Raw genomic sequence first — 27,501 nt, 5'->3', positions numbered from 1 at the left:
CTCTACATTGCAGAGTAAATAGCTACTGTGTAGAGCAAGGGTGCTTAACCTGTGCTCCTCACCCCAGATACTCCCATCGGCTCAAGCCATCATAGCCAATAATCACTGGATTATTGGAAATGCAGCTCAGCAACATCTGGTGAGCCACAGGTTAGGCACCCACTTCTGGGTGGCTAAATAAATGAACTTCTGAGGCAGGGAATACACAGGGAGCTGGCGGGTGGAGGTTGTGAAGGCATTAGGGCAATATGTACGGGGGACAGTGGAGGCTGGTTCATGAGGGCAACAGAGACATTGCCTCACCAACCTTAGTCTGTTCTCAGGCAACCCCGTGTTCAGAGGCTGGCAGGATCCTCCCCCTTTTCTCTCAGAATTGCCCCTGTAGAACTCAGCAGGGAAGAGGATGGGTGCAAAACTAGAGTTAGTTGGCTCTGCGAGTCATTGGATTTAACACTACCTACTGTTTGGGCTCTCGGTCCCAAAAGGCACCTGCTACCACTGTATGGGAAGGACTCAATTTCTCTCAAAGAACCAATTAAGATGCCTGCACATTTAATCACTCACACAACAAGTGGACACTTTGGGTTTGGAACGCCTGATGTAAGAAGCACAGGTCCAAACCCTCACTCAGTCATGGAACTTCCTCCATGGCCTTGGTCAAGCAATTCCCTCTTATTCTAACCTACCTTCCAGGACTGTGATGAAGGAAAGAACATCTACAGGTTCTGGCCTTTGAACCAGATTATATAGATGCTGGATAATATAGGGCTGTCACAAACGTTATAGGATCAGGCCATCTGGTCCAGCATCCTGTTCTCACAGAGGCCAGTGAGATGTCTATGGGAAGCCCCCAAGCAGACCTGAATGCAAACCCAGATGTGATATTGAGGCCAGTCCAAGAGGAGCACCAGCGGGAGTTCAACAAAACACCCAAATACACCCATACTACAGCATAGTGCTATATGACAGTGATGCAGTACTAAAAAATGGTGGAAAGTCACAGGCAATGGACATAATCTAAAGTGCAACCAACATGCAGTGGCACACAACCAGCGCATCATGCATTAGCCAGATGAAAGTGATGCACAACACACAACAATGATGTACCCATTCTGGATGTTGCATCCCAGCCAGTACAATCCAATATGACCAGTTGTAATGTAATGGCAGCTAATGGAGACTTGTCTAAGAAAACTCAGAAAGACATATCCTCCCCCCACAATATTTATTTGTATACTTCACCCGACACACAATGCAATGTCACAAATGCAACACTTTAGGGTATATAACCATTGGAGAACATACATAGGAACATGTAAGCAAGAAGATCATGTCTTGTCATGTTATAGCTCCGAATATACTGTGTAGGGAGGGGTTGCAGCACAGAAAAGAAGGATGCATATGTACAACAACAACGCTCACAACAACACTTGTGTGACACCACCCCAAGCCCCACTGTTTGCTCATCACACACACACAAACACTGCAGCTCCCAAAAATGCTCAAGTGATCCATCCACACAACACACAGTAAGCAATCCATTCTGGTATGCGTGGCGGCCCAATGCAGAAACACACACACACACACAATGCCTAACAACGCTCTGGCATCACACAGCCCCCCCATCCTCCCCTCCCCTACATACACACATCCCAACCCCATATGCCTCTCCGTTCCTTTAACCAGCCTCTTTCGCTTGCTGCTTCTTTTTTTCCTTCGTCCAATGGTTTCTCCCAATGACATAATAACAGCATGCTAGCATCTCTCTCCTATACAGCAAAATACCCCTCGATATAAAACGCCATTTCGCAGAATCTTCTCTGGCTGGTGCCACCAACAACCCACTGCTAGGTGGGGGGACAAAAAGAGAAGCTGTCTCTCACCACCCCCAGCGTGTGACACCTTTGGAAAACAGACCCCCCTTTTTTTTGCAAGGTAAGCCTGCTAGCTCTAGCGCTCTCTCTCTCTCTCTCTCTCTCTCTCTCCCTTGTCTGTCTGTCTGTCTCTATCAATATTCCCCCCTTGTTCTGCAAAAGATATACGTGCAAGACATTCAGGAGCTGGGGGTGGGGGTGGTGGAATATGCCTGTGATTTACAAGAGAAGGATTTTACAACTGTGTCATGATTCTCTCTCATGCACCAAGGAATAAATCCACAACTCCCCAGTTGCTAGAATGAATTTCTGGTCCTCCCAGGCACTGCCTTTTCCCTCTTCGCTTCAGGTGATGTCCACCTCCGGACTGCCTTTGCTAAAGCATATATGCAACAGATCTGCTGGAATAAATTTCCCTTGGCACCATACTTTGGTGTCCCTCTCCTGTGGATTTCTTTCTTTTGGTGAATTTCCCTCCACCTTTACTGCTTGCACACACAGGCTTGCATGTGGAAGAGGGGGAAACAAGACATTGGAGGTGGGTTTGAATTGTATACCAGCCAGGTTTTTGCATTGTATTTTCCCCCTCTTTTATTTTCTTACACTTCCCCCTTTCCCCCTGTTTTGGGAGACAAGGAAAAAAACATACACATGTTGGGAATGGCAGCATGGCTTGAGAATACTGGGGAGTGGGGGCGGACGAGGGGAGGCTGGTTGAAATTTCCAACGATGCTGGGTTTTTTTGGCCTTACTGAAAAGAACTGCCGATTGGGAGCAGCTGTTGAATGAATGGGGAATTCAGTAGGGAGGGCTTGGAGGAAATCAAGCAAAGGAAGAGATGCCCATGTCAGTGTTAGGTTGAACTGTGCACGGTGCTGCCACTCAGGTGCCAGCTCTTCCCGGCATTTTGCATTGAGGCTTTGAACCAGCCATGCCTTTAATAAGAAGATGGGGGGAAAGGTATCATCACCGCAGACCACCTTTCCAAGAGTTTGGCTGCAAAGGTTAAGGCCTTATTCTGCAATAGGGGGGGCTACGCACACCCCAACAAAATGCCAATTTGGCTTTCCAGGGTTCAGATCCATCTCCCATCTGGCCATTTGCCACTGACAAGAGAGATTTTCATGTTAGAAGAATCACCAGAATATTGGGGGGGTGGGGGGATGGAAAATGCAAAGCATCAAAGTCCCTGTAAAAGAAGGAGAGGGGTTTTGATAGTGGGACGTGGGGAGCCCTTCCTGGCTTTCCTTCCTGGGATTCCTGGGTTCTGCATAAAGGAAGTCAAGTCCTGTGGCTTACAACAGGGAGTGTTCCAACGCTGAAAGGCAGAACTCCTGGCTTCTCTTGGAAAGAAAGGGTTATACAGATTTACATTAGGTTAAGATGGCGGGGGTGAGGGGGGAGTCTCCAGGGTCCTATGTGAGAGGGGAGCTGCACCTAGCAGGTAAAGAAACCTACCTACCAGTACTTCTAGAGTCTATCTGGGTGCTTGATTGTCCAGTCTAGAGGGCCTTGGATTCAGAACCAGCTGTATAATATGGGTCTCAGTCCTCAGCATTTCTGAGCTTGCATAGTCTTCAAAGTGGCAGTTGGAAGTGGCTTTTGACTAGAGATTTTGAACCTGCTGATACAGTTGACTCTGGGCAGGAAGAAACAGAGAAGAGCTGGGGGGGGGGAAGGTCATGTGCAAGACCTTTTGACTGAGAAAGGCGTTTAGAGCATCACCTTGAATAAGGAGAAGTGTGTTGCATTTGCTTATCAGATGTCTTGGGGGTGGTTGTTTTGAAACCCTTGTTCAGTTTCTCAATTCCCGTTGTAGTTACAGTATTTGTTTTACTCCGATATTGTGCTTTACTATGATTCCGCTCTATTATATGGGGCCATTGTAAGCAGCCCAAGTAAAGCAGATTATATATTACCATACTACTGCTGTTATTATTATTATTATTATTATTATTATTGATGGCTGGGCAGATGGTACAAGAGAAACCTCCATCAATGAAAAGGATACAGAAAACTGATGGATGTTACTTAGGCTCCTATTAGGACAATAAGGTCAAGTCTTTCTCTATCTTGTTCAACTCTTAACTCAACCATCTTTCACCATAAACATATTCTACCAACCCATCTACTAGTTAACCAGTTGATCTTTAAACATAACATCCTATGAATTAAAACATTCTACCCCTCTTTCCATTAGCACCCCTAGTGCCTCTCCTGGTAGTATCCATTCATCTTCCTGTATCTATCCAGCCATTCCAAAACCTACACTCCATCCATTCATAAACCCTCACCAGCCAGTCGACCTACCTCACTTTCCCTCCTCCATCTATTCATTCACCTAACTACCTACACCCAGACATATACTCATTCATTCATTCATTCATCCCCAAATGAGCCATCTGCCCATCAAATTCCTCCTGCGTCCAAGGCTCTCTAAACCAGATGTAAATTTTTCTTTCTTTCTTTTTCTTTATCTTTCCCAAGCAAAGTTCTTACCTAGCAAACAAAATGGCTGAATGAGTCGCATGATGAGACAGCTGAAAGAACTGAACAAAAGCAACTCCCCACCCCCCACCCCCCAAAAAACGGAAATTCAGATGGGTTTGACCATATCGGTCAGGTCATATAGTGTCAAGCAGATGCTATCAGGCAAGTGAGACAAAAGATGGCAAAGAAAAAGCATCTTGAACACACTAGTTATAAAGTAAAATCTCACCAGAAACAGTGCAGGTATCAATATTCAGCACAATCTGGAAAAGGAAAGAAAAAAGAAAAGATCTATTTACCCAGCCAGCTATCATAGCTGTGAAAAATTAACCAGACCATTCCTGAAGCCTTTCCATGTTTCAGTTATCTACCATGGTAAAGCACACTCCTTATTTTACAAATTTGGCTCCAAGGTCACTGAAGATGGCATTGCCTATCTTATCTGCATCTCCACTATTCTCTAGGCCTCAAGGCAGCTAGTGGCGGGGGGGTGGGGGTGGAGTTAAAGCTTTCACCAATATTTTATAAATGGTATCCATGGATACTGTTAGGATAGATTGCTTCCCACCCATCAAGGGCACTCTAGCAAGAGAATAGGCACTGCTGGCTTGGGGGCTATAAGCTACCACTCTTTGGATTCAGCAGTTGTGCAGCAGAGAACCATAGACTCAAACAGCAGGAAAGGTCCTTCAAGTCAGGAGGACGCCTGGGTTCTCTCCATCAGGGCTGTAGCGAGCTTGGTGTAGTTTTCAGAAAATATTGGCTAGTGGAGGCAGCCAAGGCTTCCAGAATTTTTAGGAAAGGCACAGAGAGCAAGAGAGGCTTTCAAGCTCCGACAGCCATGTCCCATCACCTCTGCCAGAGGCCTGCGGCCTCTGAATACCAGTTGCTAGGAATCACAGGTATGCAGAGTGGTGGTTACGCTTGAGTCCAGCTTGCACGTTTCCCATCTGGTCAGCCGCTGTGACAACAGGAAGCTGGACAAGATGAGCCACTTTCCTGATTCAGCAGGCCCACCTTAGGTTCTTATATAAGACCAGGATCCAATTTCACTTACTTGAAAATAAAGGCGCTTCCAGACTTATCCCTATTTCCAGGCGGGATTCAACCATGTACCGGCAAATCCAGGTAGCACAATTATTGCTGGTTGCGATATCTTGTGCAACAAAGCCCCTTCCCCAAAGATCGGGCTTTTTGCAATAAGGAAGGTGATCGGGAAATACAGTGCAAAAGGTGAGATAACCTTTGCTTTGACTCGTCATCCAACTCCATTCCCCCCCCCAAAAAAAAATCTGAATGAATGCTCATTAAGTAGCCAACATCTTCTGTCTCCCTGTGGACAAATCGGGATGAATGCTCAATAAACAGGTTGTCTGGAAGCATCATGTCCCAGTGAATTCAATGGGGCTTACTTCTAAGCAGACATGCGTAGGATTGTGTAACCAGTTTATTGTTGTTGTTTGTTTGTTTGTTTGTTTGTCTGTTTATTATTCTCTTTTATTATTCTTATTCTACTGTAAGTAAAGGTAAAGGGACCCCTGACCATTAGGTCCAGTCGTGACCGACTCTGGGGTTGCGGTGCTCATCTCGCTTTATTGGCTGAGAGAGCCGGCGTATAACTTCCGGTTCATGTGGCCAGCATGACTAAGCCGCTTCTGGCGAACCAGAGCAGCACACGGAAAGGCTGTTTACCTTCCTGCCGGAGCGGTACCTATTTATCTACTTGCACTTTGACCTGCTTTCGAACTGCTAGGTTGGCATGAGCAGGGACCGAGCAACGGGAGCTCACCCCGTCGCGGGGATTCGAACCACCGACCTTCCGATCGGCAAGTCCTAGGCTCCGTGGTTTAACCCACAGCGCCACCCACGCCCCTTTTATTCTACTGTACAGTAGTTAATTTCTAACCATGTGCACCCGACTGCTACTGGGGTAGAGAACACTGAAGCTCACATTCCCAATCAGTCTGTTTCCCTGGTGCTGTTTTATCATCCATCTTTACTTGGGAACTGTATCTTGCAGTCTTCTGAATGTCTGGGATGGGGGCGGAATATTTTGGGACTGGGTGAGAGACAGGGTGTGATAAAGAGATGTAGATGTGAGAAATCTGGAGAATACGAATCCAGGATTCTCTGCAATGTAACGGAGTACCCAGCAAATCAATAAGGCTGTCAAACCAGGTACAAGATGACCCCAATATTAAGTTTAGTCTCTGCCAGCCAAAATTAGTATTTATAGGAGGCCAAAAACAGCAAAGCAAAGAAAAACACACCTGGGCGCTGATTTGATAAGTGACACTGTATTTTGGTGCTTGAATCTTGCACATGTGTAATTCAAATGAAAAACTAGGTTGGCTAAACCCAGCATTTGTCTGGCACTGTATACACAGCATACCTTTAAATCATATACAAAACTCATTCCCACCCTCACAAAAGAACCCTAGGAACTGTAGTTTGCAGTGGGTGCTGGGAATTGCAGTTCTGTAGTAGGATAAAGAAATAACATATCCTAAAGACACTGCAGTCTCTGCTGTCCCTCACTCCGAGAAGTTTGAACCCTGGGTAAGCACTTGGAACCCCTGGAATCTCACACTGCTCAGAGATACAGATGGTGTGCAAATATAATTGTGTTTTTTTTTATTAAAAAAACCCCATGTTTTTAGCTGCTTTTATTTTATCTGTAAGCCACCTTGAGGGGGAAAGTTGGGATATAAATAAATATATAACAATACTGATAAGGTATGATGTGTACACATCCTGGGGGAAGGCTCTCTCTTCACTTTTCTGTCTGCCATTAAAATATACACAAGGCCAGTGCTTTTTTTTCTAAAAAAAATATTTAGGTGTCTTCTCATTTTCCTACTCATATTGAAATACTGCTCCTCAATGAGGCCAAACTTAGATTCACAAAATGTTTAGGGGTATGCGTATCCCTGCGTACTCACCCCCCCTGGAAAATAGCACTGCTCAAGGCATTGCAGATTTAAATGTGTTCCCATTGCTACTTGTGAAATTTTGATGGGTCTGGGCAAAACTCCACAGTGGTTGACAAGGCTGGAGATTTGGGCTTGTCCGAGGAAGAACCCAAAGTAAGAACTGCAAGGTATACAAGGGTGGAATATATTGCTTTCCCCTTTTCTGTTTGGTTGGCAACATTACTAAATCTGTGCAAAAGCTAAAACACGATGCCTCATATTCTATGCTTGGGATCAATCTTCTCTTTTGGTAAATTCTGAATTCCAATTAAAGCACACACTTTCCCCGAAATAATCCTGGGAACCTCACAGAGCTATAATCCCCAGCACCCTTAGCAAATTATAGTTGCCAGGATTCTTTGTCAGAGAAGAATGCTTTACATATATGGTGTGTAGCCTTAGGCCACTTCTGTACAGTTGGCTTGCAAGACCTTAGATCTCATCTGTTTAGTACTTCAGCTTCATAAATGTGTGGCCTATTTGCAAATTTGCCGATACCTTCTGTATCATTACAGGTGGAGCCAGATGATCACTTAGCACCCAGTGAGCAAGTTCTTGCCAATAACTGCTTTTTAGTCATCCCCTTAAACTTTGTTAACTGGGCTTTCCAGGATACTGAGGGTGTGGAGGCGGCTGTAAAGGAATTAAGAAAATAAGCCAAGTTTTGTTTAAAACCTGCATGGTGTATCCTCACACAATAGTCGCTTCTAGACAATCTATTTATTGAGCACACACCTTGATCTATTTGCACAAAGTTGATGGGGACGTCAGATGACATTTGCTATTTATTGAGCATTCATTCTGGTTGTCTGCATAGAGGTTAGATGTCATTGCATCAAGCAAATGTTATCCCACACTTTCCAGTGCAGACATTTTCTTTATTGCAATAAAATGTGGTTTTGGGGGAAGCAGGTTTGTTTCACAGGAGCACCAAGTCATCTTTCATGCTGCAACCTGAATTGGTCAGTATGTTGACTGAATCCCTCTTGAAAACAGCAATAGTCTCGAAGGGTGCAATGTGTTGATGAGGCACAGTGGAACAGCAATCTTCATGCAAAACTAACAAGTATACAGGTCCACTTCAAATTTGTATCAATTCTATACCTGCTTAGCATTCATGGCTTCCCCCAAAGGATCCTGGGAATTTTAGTTTGGCGACCGGGCAGAGTATTCTGTTTGAGATCTCGCAGACTCCTAAGATCCAGGCTTGCAGAAAGGGAATGACTGTGAAACCAGTTCACACCTGTGGTGTAAACATGTACTAAGTACTTAAAGTTAAAATAAGCTTAAATTTCTGCAGAAGCCACAGACCTCTTCTCTGAAATCCAATCCCTGCCCCTTCTGATTCATAGGGGCCAGTGGCGTAGCGTGGGGGGTGCAGGGGCCGGCCGCACCGGGCGCAACATCTGGGGGTTAGGGTTAGGGGGCGCAAATCCACGGGTTAGGGGGTGCAAATTACTTGCCTTGCCCCGGGTGCTGACAACCCATGCTACGCCACTGATAGGGGCTTGCTATGACAATTCAATGGTTGCGAATTCGGCACATGATCAGAGGCAGTCTCTTGTGTCTGGTCACCCAGCAAGTGAAGAAATAAATGGTCCCACCTGATGTGTTATATATTTTTTCGTTTTATTCCGTTGACAAATAGTGGCTTGGGTATGCACTGCATAAACATAGCTGGAAAAATATAATTATGTTCCCTTGCAATTGGCCAACCTGCAATTGATAGAAAGGACTCTAATTGGTAGTCCTGCATATTCAGTGGTGAACGATCTTCATTATACACATGCTAGACAGAGAAGCACCCTTTTAGTGTCGCTTTATGTTTCTTGGCTTAAAGCCTGAAAAGGAGTTTGCATGTTTAAGCCATCTCTCAAACTAATCTGCATATATCCCCATAAAAAGCAGTGTGGCTGTGGGCATGTTTCCCACAAACAGATGTATATGCAGTATGAGGGAAGCAGTTATTCATATGACACACACACACACACGCCAATTTGCAATTAGAAATCCTGTGGCGGAGTTTGGGCTTTCAAATTTCAGCAACGTCTTGTGCAACGCCAAAATTCAGTGCCTCCCCAGCCTCTTGCCTTCTGTTGTAGGTCACTGTCGCAGGGGACCCTGCGGCCCCCTCTTGGCCTGGCACCAAGCGCAGGCGAACTGATCACGCTCCCCTAAATCCACCTCTGAGATATGGAACCACCCAGAAGGAAGTTTGCCTCTTCACCTGCTCTCTGTGGGCCAAATTAGATATGGGCTGCGAATATACCACTCAGTTAAAGCACATGCCCCCACCTGCATACAATCCTGGGAACTGTACTTTCTTGAGGGTGCTGGGAATTATAGCTCTGTGAGGGGTAACTTGCAGTTCACACTATTCTTGGTGTGCGTGTGTGTGTGCGCAGCCAGGGTGATAGGGACTGTGAGTCCATCTTCCTTTCACAGAAGATTCTATACGAGGCACAGAAAAATCCTGATTATGGGGATGACTGCAGCGGTGGAGCAAGCCGATTGGGCACCTGGGGCAGCGCGCGTGCCCTGCACGCCCAGGGGTGGGGCCAGCCGCACATGAGGCGGGGTGAGCTGGGGTAGGACGCTCCGCGAGGCCTCCGAGGAGTCTGCCTGCCTCCTCCCACTCAGCCGCCCTACAGCTGAGGGGGAGGCAGCGGGAGGACCGTGTGGGGCAGTATGGAGCCTGCGGGCACTCAAGTCACTGCGTCACTCCCAGGAGAGACGTGTGGCTCAGGCACACTGCAGGCCCCGCGGTGAGTGCCGCCCAGCATTTTGTCACCCCCCTCAGTGGTGACACCCAGGGCGGACTGCCCCCACCGCCTCCCCTTCCTCCACCCCTGGATGACCGCATTTTTAATCTTGAAAGAAAGTAAAATACAAGTCTGAGAAGAACCCATCAGAGGGCAACTAGCCTATGGTGCGGAGGGAAAGTACATGTTTGTGAAAGGAGGACACAAAGCTGGGAAATTCGGTCTTGAATCATTTTAAGCACCACCTCATCAAACTATATACTTTTAAACTGTGTTGTTTAAATTAATAATGTCTTGTTATCAAATGCCTTTAATAGCTTTGACTAATGGCTGAGGCCCTTTTCATTGCCTTTTACCGTTTACAGGTGCCTATATTATTTTTACACTCAATTTCTCCTGCTTCTGCAGTTGTTGCGGGTTTTGTTATTGTAAACCACCAAGTCCACTAGTGATAAGGATAGGAGTGCATATCACTAGATGAACTATTGATTTATTTAATGAATAATAATTTATAAAATAAATAAAATAAATAAAAAATAGTTTATCTGAGGACCAGAATACCTGCAGTGAACATCAAGGTATCAGGGATTGGGCTAAAAGCTTTCCCCCTCTGCATGTCTTTACTCAATTTCTTCTTTTTTTCTGTCTCTCTTCATTTCCTCCCCTTTGCCCAGAAATCATTAAGTCACACAGCTAGTTGGCTCCATGTCAAGTTGAGTCAGAGAGATCAAGCGATCCACATAAACCGACGTGTGCCTCAAACTGAAGAGCAGAAGCTGAAACTCAAAGTCTCCCAAACTCAGAGAAACCCGAAAGGAAGAAACAGAGGACAAGCACATTTTAAAAAAAAGGAAGTCAAGTAAACTTGGCATAAAGAAACGGGAAACATTTCTAGGCTTCCCTGAAACTTGCTGAAGCTGCATATTAAGAAGAAACAGAATTTTACCACAAAATATATTTGAAAGTCCAAGAAGAAGAAGAAGAAGAAGCTAGAGGCAATCCAGATTTCCCCCCAGCAATCTCTAGTAGCTCTCCAGTTGTAATTTAGTACACCTCCAGAAAGGCTCTTGCAAGCTTGCAGAAAATCTCCAGTAGGTACCTAGATATTCCATAGTAGCCTTCCAGTACTCCACCAATAGGCATCTAGATGCAATCCAGATGAAGACTCCCAGAGGTTTTTCTACCTGCTCTTCAGGATTTGCACAACAGTGACCCAGAAACTCTTCAGTTATCCTCCCCTGGCTATTTCCAACTGCTACCCAAGCCTTCATCTTCTGACTGTGGCCTCCAGAGGGAACTTGTCTGACAGATCTCCAGAATTTCCTCAGAAACCATCCATAAAATTCCCAGCTATTCTCCAAAAATTACCGCACCTTCTCTGAAAACTTATATTGAAGTCCAACTAGATATTCCACAGAATATCTGAAGAGAGCACTTCCAAGAGAATCTAATCGTCAGAAGCAATTCAGAAGGAGCTCTGATTGTGTTCTTCACAGGGTTCCCCAGGGTTTTGCAACAGTTGTAGGACAACCTTCCCAGCCCATATTATATCCTGGTTTCTTCTACACACTGAACTTGGTGAAAGACAATATTCCCCTGGTGCCATTTTCCAAAAGCTCTTGTGCTTTTAGATTCTGCCCACTGGAAGAGGAAGCCGACCACAACAGACAAGGCACTCATCACCTGCTTCCTTGAAAGCATCACCACCACTATTTTTCATCACCACTCCCAGTTTTCTTTCTTGCCGCCAAGCTGGAGTCACTTAAACGCTGGAATGAGGAGAGGATGGTCTGGTGTGAGAAAGGTGTCCAGATTCTGCTCACCACTGTGGGGGCCTTTGCAGCCTTTGGCCTCATGATCATCGCCATTGGCACAGATTACTGGCTGTATGCCCGTGCCTTCATCTGCAATACCACCAACATATCTACTGAGGAAACCCCCCAGAAGGACAAGAAAGATCCTGGAGGGCTTACCCATTCAGGCCTCTGGAGGATATGCTGCTTAGAAGGTGAGGGGCGCAGTCCAATCGTTGTTAATCCATTCAATAAAGTTCTGGGATAGGTTTCAGGGGTGGCCACTGGCCAGGAACCTTAAGACCCTCTCTGCAAAGCAAGTTTAGGGGGGAAACACTGGAAAATAAGGAGAGGGAGACAGGAGAATTGTAGGACAGTACACCAAGCTGGAGCAAATAATAACAAAGATGCGACCAGGGAGAAGCCCTTAGTGTACGATTCATCTAGCATGAGAAAAGGCTGGAAGAAGAGGAAATGAAACTAGTTGAAAGAACTTGTGAGAAAAGTATTGGGCCTAGGTCCTGAGGCATAAATCTTTGTAGTTCAGTGCTGATTAAAAATGAAGGGCATCTACACACAAGGGCTGTTTAGTACTGCTGAGACACTGCTTTCCCCCACTTAGCATGAAAGAAAATTCAGGTGGTGGTTCTGCTCGTGGCTAAGATTGTTGCAAAATGTTACGTAAGCTTGATTCAGCAGACACCCCCCTGCAACTTTACTTGGAAGCTTCCTGCATCACAGGGGGTTGGACTAAATGACCCTAAGGGTACCTTCCAACTCTTCTACGATTCTAAAATTCTCCTTGCAGCTTCTACCTCTAATTGCTTCCTATGTAATGTGTCAGCAGTATTAACTATGAATCCTCTTAATTGCTCTTAATTAGTGAGTTCCTACCCTGTGGGGTGGGAGGGTTTGATTACTAATTCCCCTCATTATTTTGTCTTCCGTATTGTAAAATAAAGTTATTTCACAATAAGAAAAGAGGAAGAAAATATGAGAGGATACCAGTAATCAATCCCCCCCCCCCCGGGCATTTACAGGGAATAGAATCTGGCTAATTACAGGGCAATTCACCAGCCATGCTGAATGGGAAGCAATTAAGAGGCAGAAGCCACAAGACAGAGGCTTCTAACTAAAGGCACAGTAGCTCAGAAAAGTTTAATGGTTTCCTGCTCCACACCAGACAGGCTGACGCAGCAGTTTTATTGCATAAATGAATACAAATAATACAAATTGGTTCTGAAGAAAACACCGGAATGCAACAAGCTGGCAATAATATCTGGATTCTCTGTAAAACACAATTGAGACAAAGGATGACAATTCCAAACTTAAGCTGCAAGCTTGGCAGCAACCCAATATCCAATAGTATGGCCTAGCAGCTGTTGACTGAGAGATTCAGTTGATGAGACAGGATGAGAGGAAGGCAGCTGGAACAGCAATGAAAGAATCTGTCTATATAGATATAGTCTAAAAGCCAGTCGCCAACATTGCATCCCATTGTCCCACCATTCAGCCACACTTGTGCCCAAGGAACAGAATACACAATGGAGCAAAGGAGCGAGGAGTAGGCTTGATTCTTAATGGGTGGGGTCACCAGGGGCAGGGAGCAGGATTAGTCCCTAATCCGGAGTGTGCCCCTTTGCTTTCTCCTATGTAACTGGGAAAGCATGCAATCTTACAAAAGAAAACCTAAGCACTGTCCTTGGAGATACAGCTGCAGTGAGGGCAAAACACTGCCCCATTTCTCCTCCCCCATGTGGCCCTTGCTGTCTATAATCCCACCACAATCCTGCCTGTCACAATGGGCATAACATCAACAGCAATCAAGTACATATTGTTGCTGTTATGAAGCTCTCTCCTTGCTCTAGAATTCCTCACTCTACCCACATAACAGTAAACAGGCTGCCATGTTGCCCACACAAAGATCCCAGGTTCTCGCCAAGAAAAAGAAAGCCTTTAAACGCTCAGAGGTTTGCAGGTGTTTGCGCCCCTTGCCCTCTTCCTCCTGCTCATGCTGCTACACCCCACGGAGCAAAATTAGGGTCCTTCCACACTAGCTGTTTCCCTCTCCTGCTGTGGCCCTAAATAAGCCTCTGAAGCCCTGTTCGTACTGAGAGGAAATCCCTTGTTGGTGCTCTGGTTTTATAGAGTCACGGCTTGTGGTGATATCTCTGACCCTAAACAGAATCACTGATAGCTCAGTGGATTAGAGCATGGTGTTGATATACTGAGGTTGCAGGTTCAATATGGGATAACTGCATATTCCTGCATGGAATATGCAGGCATAGATCAGGCATAGGCAAACTCAGCCCTCCAGATGTTTTGGGACTACAGCTCCCATCACCCCTACCTAACAGCACCAGTGGTCAAGGATGATGGGAGCTGTAGTCCTAAAAATATCTGGAGGGCCGAGTTTGCCTATGCCTGGACTAGGTTATCCTCAGGGTCCCTTCCAGCTCACCAGATCCACTTGGGACCCACCTGGCATGGCCTACAATCTGTGATGCACATGATGACAGAGTTGGTGAAGCCCCTCAGCTCTGCATGACTTGCCTCTGCATTCCTTCATTACACTGTCACTACCTACCACTCGTACCTGAATTCCAGAGACTTTTCAGAAAGGTTGGAATGATGCAGATTATCAGCTCCAGAGGGGGAGACTAATTTCAGCCCCCGCCCTTTTCCTCATCAAGCTGCTCATTAGCAAGATTTTTGCCTGCATTGGCTTCCTACGCTTCCATCATTACAGGGCCAGCAGCTAAGGATGGATGAAACTGTCCAATTTGGGTTCTCTCTGTTTCTCATTTTTACAGTCTTAAATTCAGTTTCTGCATCAACCTGAATATATTTTTAGTCCTCAGGGGAAAAAATTGTCAGCTTCATTTTGCACATTTCTCCTAAAATACTTATTTTTTATGCATTTTTGTCTAATACACATATTTGTACAAGCTATTTCCCCTTAATATAATGATTTTTTTGTTTGCCATATATGCTTTTTGTGCATATTATGTGGAACAGCATTTCAAAATTCAGAGAAATGTACATTTCAAAGAGTAATTGTCTTTTGGTTCACTGGGTAGTTTCTCGGCAAAACAGAAAGAAAATTGAATTTTTTATTTTATCCCTACTTGCAATGCAGCGCCTTCCTTCCCTCATTACTTTTTAAACAGGCTGTCATTCACCTTTTTCTGGGTTGTTTTTTTTAATGTTCATTCCTTTTTTGCTTCTCTTTTTTTGCACTAAAGCACAAGAATTTTAAAAATTACCGTAAATTAAAAAGAGACAAACATCCAAACTCCTGCTGGTGCAACCATGCTGCCTGCTATTGCCTTTTCCATTGGGAATGGGCACTGTGAGATTGTTAGGAGAAACATAGCACTAAATTCAGTGCCATTTAAATGTGATATCATAGTGATAGGCCTGCTTCTATCTGACTGAATGCCTCAGCAGCACAGGACAACAAGGCCTGGTGTAGAAAGGAGAACAGGCAGGGTCAATGGCCCCAAACATATGGAGACCACCAGGTCTGGTGAAGGCTGACACCAGAAGGGTCCTGATGGACCACAGAACCATTTAATCCAGCATCCTGCTTCCCATAGCAACCAAGCAGACAGCTCAGAAGAGCCCAAAAGCAGAATGCAAAGATAATAACCCTCCCTACCTTTAGTGAATGGCACACATAAATATGACTCTTTTATTTAGTCATAGTGGCTGGATAGCCATTGATAGAACTGTCACCTGTGAAAGTATGCATCCCTTCTTAAATCCACCCAAGACACTGACCATCACCACATCTCGAGAATGAAGTGGAGACTCGCACTGTGCCTTAAAGTTTAGACACCTTTCCCGAATGAGCTGGCAACCACCATAAACGTCAGGCTTCCTCAACCTCAGTCCTCCAGATGTTTTGAGACCATGATTCCCATCATCCCTGACCACTGGTGCTTCTAGCTAGGGATCATGGGAGTTGTAGGCCAAAACATCTGGACGGCCGAGGTTGAGGAAGCCTGGTATAGGTCTTACAACTAGGCAGTCGTAACTCAGCTTATTGGGGGACTACCAGAGCACTGTTGGTGACTATGGTAACCTACCACTCTAGACCTGAAGAAGGTCCCCAGTGCTCCTAGGTGCTCTAGGTGGCTTCTTGGGAAGGGCAATATCTCAGTGGTGCATCGGCCTTACACTCAGAAAGTCCTGGGTTCAATTCCTGGCATCTCCAAATAGGACTAAGAAAAACTTTGGTCTGAAACCCTGACCAGCATATACAATACCGAGCTAGATGGATTTGTTGTCTGACTCAATAGAAGGCAGTTTCTTATGTTCCTATGAGGTAGCGCTTTATAGTGGCTGGGCCTGCCTTGAGAAATGGGGCTTGGCAGACTGCGCTGAGATTTTGTAAGAGCTTGGGATTTGGTAGGGAACATTGTGTGTCACGGAAAATCCAAGAAAGTTGGAGCCAATTACCAGGAGATGCACCAAAAAACGTTGCTCTGAGCTCAAGCCACGTTCACAGAACTGCTTTGAATGCTGGTCATCTCTGTCTCCCTCTGCTCTAGGGCTAAAGCGAGGGGTGTGCGTGAAAATCAACCATTTTCCAGAGGACACAGACTACGATCACGACAGCGCGGAATACCTCCTACGTACGTATAAATAGGGGGCTTATTCATTCCCCTGCCTTGGCCTCGGCAGTAATGTGTCTCTACTGTTCTCCGTTACCAGGGGAAACAGAGTTTGAATACCACTGAATCTCAGTGTCAGAGGTTGCTGGGGCTGAGATACAGAAGCCGCCCTCACGATTTAGCTGGAGATGGACAGCAACTCCTACGTATCAAAAGGGGGGGGGGGGTTGCATCAAATATTGTGGTTTCCGGGGGGGGGGGTTACTGCACTGCAAAAGGGAGTTGCTTCTCAGTGCTATGGATTCCTTTGAGTCTGCCATGTTGCAGAGAAGGAGTTCACTCATCGGTTCTCCATGCTGGGGATTACTGACAAGTTATAAAGAGGCAGGGGCAGGGTAGACGCAGCTGTGTCAGAAATGCCAAGGATTCCCCATCAGTTCTGCTGAGCGGCTTCTTGCATCCCCCACCCCACCCCCGCCAGGTAAATACCAAATGCAGGGCTGGAATTTGCAAAAGCAACTGCAAAAAAGAAAGTATTCCTCCCTGCCCTGAATATCATTTACATTTTTTCATGAGACTTTCTAAAGGAAAGGGTGGGGTGCTGCCTTGATTCACATATGTAGGTGTAAATTTAAATGCAAACTGCCTGGTCAGAAGGAGATGAGAGAGAGAGAGAGAGAGAGAGAGAGAGAGAGAGAGAGAGAGAGAGAGAGAGAGAGAGAGAGATGCCTGTGTGCTTGCATATAAGTAACATTAGCCCTCAGGAGGTCATTCATGCAAAAGGATTAGACATTCATGGGGGAATGGTATCAACCATGACAGCTAACTGCATCCTCCATATTCAGAAGCAATACAGCTCAGATTACCAGGCGCTTGGAGCCTGTGGCCATAGATAGTTATCTCCTTGTTTCTGTTTATTTATCTGTCTATTTATTTTTATTTAATTAATTTATACCCCTTTTGCCAAACCAACTTTCCAAAGTGACTTATATCCAAAGAAAAATAATTATAACAACAATACCATACAATATTAGAAATCAAGTAGAGCACAAAAATAGAAAAACATGGGAGCATTCAAAACCAGCAAAACGCAGTGCTGTCAATCATATTCAAGCACTGTCTAAAAGTGGGAAGGGAAGGAGTTTGTTAGACCTTCCCTGTGAGAGAATGCCACAACAGTAGTGCTGCTGCTGAGAAGGCTTTGTCCGTGGTGCCCACCAATCAAATCTTTGCTAATGGTGTGCCAGCGAGCAAAGTCTCCCTGGCTGATCTAAGCCTAGACAGGTTCATATGGGCAAATATAAAGATAATCTTTAAGGCCCTAAATGTTCTGAGACCAAGCTATTAATCAGCACTTTAAACTGACCCTTGAACACTGATTGGAAACTACTGCGTTTGAGGTCGTATACGGTAAGTTGCATATGGTTCAGCTGCACTGCTCCTACCAAGCATCCTGGCAACTGGGTTTTATACCAATTCCAAGCTGCATTGTTCTCCTGTAGAGAACAATGGAACAGGCCAGTCTGTAAGTAACTAGTGCATGGGAAACTGAGGCCAGATCCACCTCCTCTCAGTAGGGACACAGCTTGCAAACCAGCCAAACAGGTGAAAAGAGTTTCTGGTGACAGACGTCCAACTGGATCTAGGAGTACTCTCAGGCTGTGAATTTTATTTTTCAGGCAGGGGCAGGGGCATCAGCCAGGGGGCGGGGGATAGTTCCATCCCAAAGCAGGTTACAGCCTCCATCTAGATGAGATTTCCAGGGGCATCTCATTGGCCACTGCTGGAGACACAAAACTGACCTCAGGTCCTAATCCAAATTGTGTCTTTGACACCAAATAGTGCCTTTGATACCTGAGGTGTATGTTTTCAAGGCCCATCCTATTCTTGTATTCTGTTTTACCTGTTTTTAATTCTGAATTCTATATTGTTGTAACCCACCATGGGACTTGCTGATGAAGGGCAGGTAATAAATTTAATAACTACCACCACAACAATAATAATAACAACAACAACAAGAAAACACATATGGAAGATCTTATTCAGAGACCTCCTGTATCTCACCTCCTCTGACCAAAAGCCAGATAGCAAGGCTAGTTCAGTTCATGAAAGCTTTGATTCAAACAGCACACTTATGGTACACTTTTGGGGATGACAAAAATTGGTGCAGATATTTGTCCAGAATAATTTCGCCCCTAAACACTAACATGGACAGCAAGTCTTTTGCAGTGGTGAGAGGGAGGTGGGGGAGAAGGAGCCTTCAGGCCAGTGATGGGTACAAATATCCCATGTACATTTCTAGGATTGGGTGCTCAAAGGCAAATCCTTGTTGCCCAACATGGGTGTTCTTCATGACCAAAGCAATTTCAGAGGCGCTTCTCTATCTGCAAGCCAATGTCATCTTAATAGTTTTACTACTTTTTACTCTCATCTTTTCAATTAAAGATTAGCCAAGAATTTATGAATGACAATCTTTTCTGGCAGGTGCTCTTAACACAGTTCCTTCTTCTCAGAAGTCCTCACCTTTCGCTTAAACAGCTCCATCAGGCCTGTGCCTACAGATGATTTAAAATAAATAAATAATACATATTTTAAAATAATACCCTGATATTTTTCAAAGGGAAAGAGGAGCAGCCATTTCACATTCCCCTTTAAACCAAAAACAATGCAGGACAGATTAGCCTTCCTCCTTTCCAATGCCTGTAACAGCTGAGACACAGAAGTTCACATTTTGGAACTGACATTAGCCCTGGCGGCAAGAGAGTTCTCTTGGTTGTCCCTCTGAAAATCCATTCTGATTTGACATGAGTTAGGATAGAGTCACTTGCGCATAAGTAAATCTACTCTTCTACTCTGAAAAAAATTATCATATGCTGCTCCCTGTCTCTCTTAATCAGAGGCAGTACCTTCTTTTTTCTGGACCTTATCGCTGTTAAACTGCTGCCCCTATTGCAGTGGTGCGGTTAGGTAATTTTGGATTTTGGACTTATGCCCTCCCTCTCTCTGTAGGTGTAGTACTTCACAGTGACCTGGTTCACATAAGACTAAGCTGTGGCTCGTTTAACAAACCATGAGTTATCCACAATTTGTCCCAAAGATGGTCAAACAAACCATGGCTTGTTCCCCCCAAATTTGGTTTGTTTTCCAATTACCCTGGCCTGGTAGTTTGGTGAGCATCTGGAGTGCAGCGGCCAAACAAACCATGGAAAAGTGTCACAGTAAAAACAAAGAAGGGTTTGTATACCAACCACAAACCATGGCTACAAACTGTGCAGGGGTGAAGCTAGCTGCCCCGGCACCCAGAGCAGCACAGGGGCAGGGCTAGCCGTCCGCCCGGCGACCATGGGGGGGGGGGCGCTAGCTGCCTGCACGGTGAGCATCCAGGGGCACCGCCCACACAGCGAGCGTGGGGTGGGGTTGGCGCGGCGATCAACCGCCCTCACGGCTGACATCCGGTGCGCACTGCACCTCCCGCACCCGCCTTCCTCCATCAGTGAAACCATGGCCCAAAACCCGCCACATTGTTCAGTCACTGTGACACTGTTTAAACCTAATGCTAAGCCATGGTTTAATAAAACAGTTAAATAGACTGCAGCTTAGCATTATGTGTGAACCAGGCCAATGTGGTAAGCCAGCCCTTCTAGCTTTTGAGGATGCCTAAAGTATGTGTGAAATATACTAATATTGTTGTCCATCAAGGTTCGTCTCCCTCCTGAGGCCCCCATGACATTTAAATATCTGAGTGAGGGGTAAGATACATTTTGTCTCTAGCACGCAAGCACATACTCTCCCAACAATTTTCACAGACAAAAATAGGGACATGCTTATTCCACCCCAGCTCTCATACCAAGGATAGCTGTCTGAGCCACCCTCCCTCCCATGACAACATTGCTGAAAGCCCTGGTCATTGACTTGCTTACTTTAATCATTTACTTGCCCGCCCCTTAACACAGATTTAATAGCTGGGAGACTGCTTGCTCACTTGGTTAAAGCTAGGGATTTTTTAAAAAGTATGTGATGTACAAACAATTGAAACGGAATTGAATGAAAAATAATAATAATTGTCATAACAATAAGTTACCAACATTTCAAAATATACCTCAGCAGCTGCAGTGTGTGGAACAGCTGGCTGCACACTGCATCGTACCCTTGCATGCATGCACATGCATTGAAAAGCAACACGATGTATTCACTGTTCACTCTGACATGAAACCTCTAGAGATTCCAGGAAGAGAGCCGAATTTCAAAGGCTGACAGTTCTCTCACACTCAGAAACCAACAAGACATCCCCAAGAGGCCAAAAAGGAAAATAAAGAAAAAGGACGGAAGGAAAGAAAAGATTGCGATTTGTGATGGAAGAGTACAAAAATAAAAAAATCAGGGATGACCTATGGCAAATAAGAACAACTAGAGTATCTGCAAACATATGTCTGTGCATGACCACTAAGGCACCATGTAGTGTACAGCCTGCCCCTTCTCCTGCTGCAGTTTAAGAGCTCTGACTTTAAAATAAATGCAGAACACAGGAGGTAGAGTAGAGCCTTCATCAACATATAATAAAGGGGCTTACAGTGGTGAGGCGGTAAATCTTTCTATGAGAATCAGAGTGTTACAAGCGTGTCCTTTACATTTTCACTTGTGAAATGTTGGCAGGTATGCAAGGTCTGCTTCCAGTGGGGTTTGATTGTTGCTTTTCTTTGTGGGACAGGATGATTTATTAAAAATGGCCACATGCTAAGGGAATGCCAGGAGGGAAGAAGTGTGGGGAATGGATTCAGGGAATGTGATTGGACAGTCAAGTGTTCTATGTGCAACTCTAAGAGGTGGCTCAAGCCTAATTATTTATATTCAAGTTATATACCACCCTTTATCCAAAGATCTCAGGGTGGTGTACAACATTAAGAACATAATTTATGCAGCATAATAATAACAGCATAATACATAGCGTAATAATAAAACAATCATAATAACAGCCCCCCCCATTTAACAGGCAATAGATTTTTAATGGCCAGAGGCCTGGGTAAAAATAAATGTTTTTGCCTGATGCCTAAAGACATGTAATGGTGGTGCCAGGCGAGCCTCTCTGGGGAGAGCATTCCACAGATGGAGAGCCACCACAGAGAAGGCCCTTTCTCATGTTGCCACCCTCCAAACATTTTGGGGAGGGAGGACATAGAGGAGGGCCTTGGATGACAGGTGCAGAGTCCGGGCCAGTGTTGGTATGAGGAGAGGTGGTTCTTCAGGTATTGAGGTCCTGAAGAATGGACCCAAAAACTGCCAGGAAGTGCAGCCGATCCAAGATCAGCGTTATAGGTTCAAATGGTCTTGTTCTGGTGAGCAACCTGGTTGTTGAATTTTGCACTAGCTGAAGTTTCCAAACCACCTTCGGAGGCAGCCCTTTGAATAACACTGCAGTAATCCAACCTAGAGGTTACTGGCGCGTAGGCCACAGAAGTCAGTCTACTACTGTCCAGATAGGGGCGTAATCGGGCCACCAGACAAAGGCACTCCATACCACCGAGGCCACCTGACAGTGACAGTAATGGATCCAGGAGCACCCCAAAGCTACATACTCGCTCCTTAAAAGGGAATGTAACCCCCTCAAGGTCAGGCGGTCTCCCATCCACCCAGTCTAGGAAGCCACCCACTAAGAGTGCCTTTGTCTTTTCCGGATTGAGCTTCAGTTTACTGGCTCTCATCCAGTCCATTACTGTGGCAAGGCACTGGTCCAAGGTGAATTACAAAAATTTCAACCTCTCCTTCCAAAGCGTTGTGGGGGAGATAATTAATATGAACAACATCTTTAACCTTTCGACAGGAAGCATTTCCCACATCAGTTTCCAACAGCTTCTCCAGCCCACACACAGGCACACAGGGTGTGTCATAGCTCAGTAGCCACAAGTCATCAATGCTGTGTTACAACCAATAAAGCCAGGCAGGTAAATGAAGTTGGCTCTAGAGAGGCTGTGGATTGATTTAGGCATTACTTATGTAAAACAAACTATCGGCAGAATCTTGTAGCGTTGACCTTGCTGGATTCCACCATTTCAGAGTGAAGGTACAGACTGCACCATCAAATACTTCTTTCCCTCTAGATTTTTTCTGAAGAAATCCTGTATACATAGAAAACTAGCATGTCAGGATGAGGAAGGCTGGTTCAGAACACACCCTGAGAGACTAGTTCTCTATGTGGAGAGAGCTCTGCTCTCAGACATCTATTATTTCCTGCATTGTAATCTCCTCCAACCTACCTTCCCCTTCCCACAGGTGTGGTGCGAGCCTCAAGCATCTTCCCCATTCTAAGTGCAATCTTGCTATTGCTGGGAGGGTTCTGCGTGGCTGCCAGCCGTGTCTACAAGTCCAAGCGCAACATCATCCTAGGTGCCGGCATCCTATTTGTTGCTGCAGGTGAGTGGGGGTAAAGAATCCCTCTCTGGTTCTCTAGTGTAGTTCCATGCGTGTGTCTATTCAGTGGTCAGTTCACACACACAACAGAGAGAGAGAGAGAGACAGACAGACAGACAGACAGACAGACAGAGATCCACCAAAAACTTTACCCCCCAGTCTATAGCTGTGTATACACTCCCATTTGCTTTGCATCCAGATGTTCCCAATACTGCTTTGGGAAGAGGTATACACATGATGTAAGCCACAATCTGTATCAATTCTTCCATTTCTTATGAAATGCTGCATTTCAGTGCATTCCCCCCCCCTCAAACCAGTTTCAATCTGAACTGGTGAAAAGAACAACCTAGCTGTGTTTTAAGCTGGATATGTGTACACAGCTTATTTCTCTGCCAATCTATACCACTTCCTTTATCACTTCATGCATGCATCTACAACTTCACAACTATATACCTCAACCTTCTTACCCATTCCCTCATCTTTCCTTTCTCTTCCTGCTTATCCTACCAGAGGCGGATTTAGGCCAGTGCAGCTACAGTGTCTCAGCGTCTCAACATATAGGGCAGCTGTGTACGGAGCCAGGAGCTCCCAGTTCGAGCCTTGACAACTCCTGACGTATCCATTCACTGCCACCATTTTCCCTCCCGCTTTCATCTTTCTCTAACCCATATCCATATGCAGTGAGTCACCTGCCTTCTCTACCTGCCCACCCCACAGCCTCCCTCATTTCACTGTTCTTTATTTCCACAACTCCTCAGGCCTCAGTAACATCATCGGTGTCATCGTCTACATCTCAGCCAATGCCGGAGACCCTGGCACAAAACGCGACGACGAGAAGAAGAGCTACTACTCCTACGGCTGGTCCTTTTATTTTGGTGGCCTTTCCTTCATCCTGGCCGAGATGATTGGAGTCCTGGCCGTCAACATATACATCGAGAAGAACCGGGAAGCCCATTGCAAGAGCCGCACGGAGCTACTGAAAAACCCATCTTCCTCGTCGTCGGCCATCTTGCGCCTGCCCAGCTACCGTTTCCGATACCGCCGCCGGTCACGCTCCAGCTCCCGCTCCACCGAGCCATCGCAGTCTCGAGAAACCTCGCCAGTGGGCCTCAAAGGCTTCCCTTCCACTGACATCTCCATGTACACACTATCGAGGGACCCTTCCAAAGCCAACGTCAGCTCGCTCTACGGCGGTGCCAGCGAAACGGCATCGACGGGCGCGGCTGCGTCCGCCGCAACTGGCAGTGGTGGTGGGTTCTTGCAGCTGCACAACACCTTCCCCAAGGACCCTGGTGTCACCGTCACAGTGACTGGGCCTGGTGTAGCGGGGGCGACTGGCACCCTGGGCAAAGACACCTCCTCCAACACCAACACGCTCAACAGGAAGACAACGCCAGTGTAGGGATGGAGTTAAGGGAGGAGGGGGCATAGGGAGGAGGAAAGATGAAGAGAAGACACAGCTGAGAGAGTAGGTTGGGAGAGTCAGAAAGTTGCAAAGCGAGAAAACAATCCATCCATGCATTTCCTTCCTCCCCTCCCTCCCTTCCCTCATCCATCCATGAACTCGCATTGCTTTCCTTTTTTCTAACCCGCCAATAGAACCCAAATTCACACCTCACACCTTGGGGGAGGGCAAAGTAGCGGAGGAGTATGCTCACCAGGGGGCTTTCATGAATGAAGTGACAGGGATCAGCCATTCCTACAGCTTAAGAGACACTTAAACCAAACACCATTGTCCTTTCAAAACAGGCACCTCAAGGATAACCTAGATGGACTACTTTTCCCCACCCCACATTGGGATGGAGAAGAGGGGATGCTGTTGTGTCTCAGGGGTGCTTGAGGAAGGAGGATAGTTTTCCTTGCCTACTTGGTTAAGATCTCTAATGGGCAGCCAGATTCAGAATCTGAAAGGGACGTCCGTGTGCGTGTATATGTTTTGAAGACCCTGGCTCCTCCACTCGTAAGCCTCTTACAAGATGGCTTCCACAGCGTACTGTGCCAAATTTGGGGCTGCAGTGTGGATCAAGAGGGTGTTTTGTTCCTCAGCGGGTATAAGGGAATCCTCTCTTCTCCTTCACTGCAGCTTAATTAAGGGCTGACAAAAAAGTTTGTGCCAAAACACAGTGCCAGAATATTTTTTTTTTTTTAAGGGCGGGGAAGGTGTTTTAAAATCCAAAAGGACCGACTGCCCCCTGGTGGCTTTTAGAAGTATTTCTAATCCGCTAGGCTTTGCTTCAATCTCCTTCTAGTACATGTATGGCTGAAGTCTTTTTTCAGTTTCCAGCCCATCTCTAACACTGAGCCATAGCTCTTCCTGAGATGAAGAGGTCTCTAGGGAGGAGAGGGTCCCTGCTATTTACACAGGCACCCCTTGCCCATTGAAATGATAATCAACCAGTCATTACTGACTTTATTTGTTTGTCTCGTCCATTTAATAGATAGATAGATAGATCCCCCTTTTTTAATCTTCTTTTCGATATTGGGAAGAAGAACTTTTAAAATGAAACAAGAAGTAAAAATAGAAATGGATTACACTTCTGCTCATCCCTACCTACCCCCACCCCCAATTCAGCATCCTAGGGAGAATTTTTACATGTATTATAAATATATAAATAGATAGATATAGATAGATAGATATAAACAACAACAAAAAACCACACATATATATGAGAAGACGAACAAAATGATTGTGAAGTTTCTTAGGACTTGGTTGATTTACGTTGGTTGGTTTTGTTTTTTTAAACAACAGTGGGATTACTATTTCCCCAGCGGAACTTGTGCCAACTGGCAAGCAATCGGTTTTACAATCCTGGTATCCTGATCCTGAACCATGCTCGACTTTGCTCCCCTTCTGCATGCAGAAACGGGTCTGCAGATCCTCACTGCCGATCCAGATGGATTTCCTTTTTCGACCGGGGGCCGCAAGATCCCGAGTGGCCCAATGTATAATGTATACCCCTTTCCATCTCCTTAGAAAACATAATCTCCCAGAAACTAGTTTTACTGACTGCTTTTCTCGGGGGTTGGACTCACATATCCTGCATCTGCAGCAAGAGCCGAAGGGGAGACTGTAACTACAGTGCCAGGTTAATTAAGGCCTACCCTGGCAGCACTGGCAGCAGGGGTGTCAGATCAGAACCACACTATTTATTTTTATAGCAACCCTAAAACATGGACTCAGGGAAGAGTTACAATAAATAGATGTTAACAAAATGGATATATTTCACCATTAATGGGGAAGGGGAAGAGAAGGCAGAAATCAAAAACTAAACGTAAAAAATGACAAGACAGCCACCCGATTTCCACTTCTCTTTCTCCATGAATGAGAATAAAACCGGAACAGAATGTCTCACATTCGGCAAATATATATATGTTAAAATAAAACTCTAACCAAATTGTATAACCAAACCAAAATGACTTTGGAAAGGGTGGTGCAGACTATTGCCACCTTAAACACACTTAGTAGGAAGCTAAGCACAATGAGAAGCGGTAGGACTTCGTTCTGATTAAGCATGCTTACTGTCTGGCTAATAAATCAGCTGACATCAAATTCAGGTCAAGAATTTTGGTTTGAAATTCTCCGACTGAAGAATTAAGGGTCAACCTATGAAGAATTCAAGGATCCCTGAATACAGCACGGTTTGATTTAGCCTTATTGTCAAAGACAATGTGTTAAAACTTCAAAACAATTAAGTGCTTGGGTAATAGAAATATTGCTTGGTAAGAGGGTTGTCAGAGACTACTACACTCTCGTCTTTCAGTAGCTAATCTTATGGGAAAGCCATGTCTGAAAAACAGTTAGAAACTGTGATTGTCTCTTTACTGTTTCTTCCTGCCTTTTAAGAAGTAGTATTTCCCCCCCTCATTTGTTTAAATGAAAGTGTATAGTTTTTTTCAGAGGGGGGGCCGCTTAGAATTGTGTAAGGAGGTGGGCTTTTTTTCCTTTTTTTGTGGTAATGTGAGAGGATGAACAATTTAAAATTTGAGGGGAAAAGTGTACGTTTTAAAATGTGCAATGAGAAAGAAAACCTTTCAGTGGAAAAGCCTCACCTGTTCTAATTTTTTTCTGTATAAAAGTGGGTTTCATATTAAAAAAAAGACAAAAATACAAGAACATTTTTTTTTCAGAGGGGCAAAGTCCACTTGATTGTGCTACTTACTGGTGAATAAAGCAAGAGGAAGGGGGGGGGGGAAACAATACAAATAAAAACAACAGTCTGTCTGTCATAACAACAACAAAAAAATGCATGGATTTTTACTGGAATCTACCTTTCAAATAAAGTCCTATGAAAATATGTCCAGGGGAGGTTGTTACTGAGGGGAAGGGACACAGCCAAAATGACTTATGTCACAAAAGGAGGCATTGCTACCTTATTATTAACTACAGAGCTGCTTTCTAGAGGAGATCACAGACACATGGGCTGCATCTGCCCCATGCATTTAAAGTACATGGCTTCCCCAAAAGATCAATGGGAACTGTAGTTTACCCACCACAGAGCTACAATTCCCGGCACCCTTAACAGTTCCTGGGGTTCTTTGGTGGGGGAATAATGTGCATTAAATATATTAGCCCCACTGTTCATCAA

At 45.2% G+C, this 27,501-nt stretch overlaps 1 protein-coding gene and 1 long non-coding RNA gene across 3 annotated transcripts in view; one reads left to right on the top strand and one right to left on the bottom strand.

Moving 5' to 3' along the window:
• LOC309355338 overlaps window positions 1-27,501 on the bottom strand; it is a 75,290-nt gene that overhangs the window by 11,650 nt on the left and 36,139 nt on the right. For both annotated transcript variants that reach the window (XR_014162500.1, XR_014162501.1), the window contains exon 3: window positions 4,594-4,627. This is a non-coding gene — a long non-coding RNA (uncharacterized lncRNA). The remainder of the gene's footprint in view (window positions 1-4,593; window positions 4,628-27,501) is intronic.
• Window positions 1,427-27,212, top strand: CACNG8 (calcium voltage-gated channel auxiliary subunit gamma 8). The gene is made up of 5 exons (XM_081886054.1): window positions 1,427-1,935; window positions 10,773-12,106; window positions 16,448-16,531; window positions 22,778-22,918; window positions 23,674-27,212. The coding sequence occupies exons 2-5, from the start codon at window positions 11,884-11,886 to the stop codon at window positions 24,315-24,317; spliced, it is 1,092 nt and encodes a 363-aa protein (XP_081742180.1). The 5' UTR covers window positions 1,427-1,935; window positions 10,773-11,883; the 3' UTR covers window positions 24,318-27,212.

Source organism: Podarcis melisellensis (assembly GCF_964234715.1).
Source record: "Podarcis melisellensis genome assembly, chromosome: 13".
Classification (NCBI taxonomy): domain Eukaryota; kingdom Metazoa; phylum Chordata; class Lepidosauria; order Squamata; family Lacertidae; genus Podarcis; species Podarcis melisellensis.
Note: the sequence above shows the minus strand (reverse complement) of the source record. Positions and strands in the feature narration are given on the sequence as shown.